We start from the raw sequence: 2,121 nt of genomic DNA on the forward strand, positions 1-2,121 counted from the left end.
ATCTGACATGCACTATGCAAGCCATTCTGAAGCAGCCAGGGGGGGATTCTGCATGAGCCAAATAGCAGAGACAGGACCAATCGTCAAAATTTTGGTGTTGATCATTCGATTTCATCCTGGACACTACAGAAAAGGGGCTAAAAGTGTTAAAAACCGGAATTTTCCTTTAAGCGGGTCTGACAGGATGAGAGATGCAGTTACAAAGTAAAACACATCCACTTTGGAGAAAAATACAAAATAAAATCTGTTGATTGCATGGGGAACGAGTCAGTTTTGGAGTTGCACATCGCGACTTATATAGTAAGTGGGACAGACTCATGCAAAAACCGTGAATGAAAGATTAAAAATTAGAATACTTAACTCATAATAGGAGTTCAGGAGGACCGAAAACTGATAAAGTAGTTATCCTCTTTTAGCCTCGCATAAAACAAGGGACCGAAAACGCAGTTTATCAAAATTCTGGAAAAAAAAAAAAAACTTCAGGAGGAGAAAAAAAACGGATATAGTAAAATAATGATCCTCTTTGAGCCTCACAAAAAACAAAATGAGAGGCAGTCAGATCAGGTAAGCGTGGCGTATATCTCTCACTTCTTTATGAACAAAAGAAAGGAAAAACTTTAAACTTCTCAGATCTCTCTGTAAGAATCACCTCTCTGCCTCAGTCAGCATAGAAACTGTTCCATTGCTGTGTTTTTCTTTTCTTTAGATGTAGATCTCATTATGTTTTAATATAGGCATAAGAACATTCTCAATCTGTTCTGGTTTGAGATGCTGCAGACTCTTTAAGTGGGGCTTTGCTTTAGTGAATGTGCCGGTGGTTTTTAATTTTATTTTTTTAATAACTTTTCAGAATCGGTCCAAGTCAAATGTGGGAAATGACTGTAATTTGTGTGGCACAGAGAGAGAAGTGAAAAAAATCAGCACCGATCTGCTCACACTGTCTAGTCGAAGCATCTCTCTATACATTCAGTGTGACATGGAAAAAAATCAGATTGGGGATTAAAAAGTCATATGCAACCGATGTGTTCAGGCCTTAAGGCTGATTCTATTGACTAATCGTATTAATGATCATATTAATATAAAATCACATTTTTGTATGACTTTGTGGTGTTCCCTATCTTAATGATAATTAGCACAATCTGGAAAAGCTAAAGGAAAGTAAGAATATATTTTGGAAAGTGCTGAATTTGCAAAGTGTGGTTATTTGCAAAGTGCGGATATTTATACCTTCTAGGTGTGTCAAAGTACGTTGGTGAAGCAGTGAAGCTATTTGGAGGCCATGACCTGAGGAAGAGAAACACTATTGGAATTGCACCATGGGGAATGATTGACAACAACCTGGACCTTATCGGCAGAGATGTTAGTACTAAAAACCATGTAACACGACAACAAACATGTTTAAAACATCGTATATCTTAGTTCAGTTACTCAACATCTGTTCAGGTATTCAGGCCCTACCAGCCACTTGGAAACCCTTTAAGCAAGAGGGCGTGTCTTAATGGTTTCCATTCCCACTTCCTGTTTGTGGACGACGGGACGTCAGGGAAACCGTGTTGTCATCAAGGCCTCAGAAGAAAACTGGAGAAACATATCCAACTGCTGAAGATACACCCCCGTGAGTCAGTGTGGCAGTGTCTGAATTCATCCTGATGGGGCAGCGTCTTTCTGTCCAACTGCTCATTCATCATGTAGAATGACAAAATAGATATTAGCACATTTGTATTGGAGGCATTGTTGTTTGTTTCAGGCTGTATTTAAATTCTTAGTAATCATTACTTTTTGAAACATCAGAGTTGAAATAATTGGCTTTTTTTTTTTACGTTTGTTCTTACCAGGACTGAACCAGGGAGTGCCTGCTCTGTGCGTGGTGGTGGAAGGAGGCCCTGCTGTTATATCAACCGTGTTGAACTATGTCAGCAATGTGCCCCCTGTCCCAGTGTTTATATTTGAGGGGTCGGGCCGGGCGGCAGACCTCTTTGCCTTCTTACACAAGCAGACCGCTAATGATAGGTATACAAGTAGTTGCAGATGTTAGAGGAATAGTACACCCAAAACATGATTAGCCTTCATTTTCTACTCACCCCCATGCTGAACAACACTCTGGAGTACTTTTTTGATATC

General features: G+C 39.7%; 1 protein-coding gene across 8 annotated transcripts in view; it reads left to right on the forward strand.

The window, feature by feature from the left end:
- Nucleotides 1-2,121, forward strand: part of LOC107092757 (transient receptor potential cation channel subfamily M member 6-like) — a 35,799-nt gene that overhangs the window by 11,901 nt on the left and 21,777 nt on the right. For all 8 annotated transcript variants that reach the window (XR_001481590.1, XR_001481589.1, XM_015387397.1 and 5 more), the window contains exons 6-8: nt 1,235-1,359; nt 1,444-1,615; nt 1,836-2,010. Coding sequence is in view for 6 of the 8 variants with exons in the window: in XM_015387397.1 (XP_015242883.1) it covers nt 1,235-1,359; nt 1,444-1,615; nt 1,836-2,010 (472 nt within the window). In the remaining 2 variants the exon portion in view is untranslated. The remainder of the gene's footprint in view (nt 1-1,234; nt 1,360-1,443; nt 1,616-1,835; nt 2,011-2,121) is intronic.

This window comes from Cyprinodon variegatus, unplaced genomic scaffold (assembly GCF_000732505.1).
Source record: "Cyprinodon variegatus isolate N-32 unplaced genomic scaffold, C_variegatus-1.0 Scaffold393, whole genome shotgun sequence".
Lineage (NCBI taxonomy): Eukaryota > Metazoa > Chordata > Actinopteri > Cyprinodontiformes > Cyprinodontidae > Cyprinodon > Cyprinodon variegatus.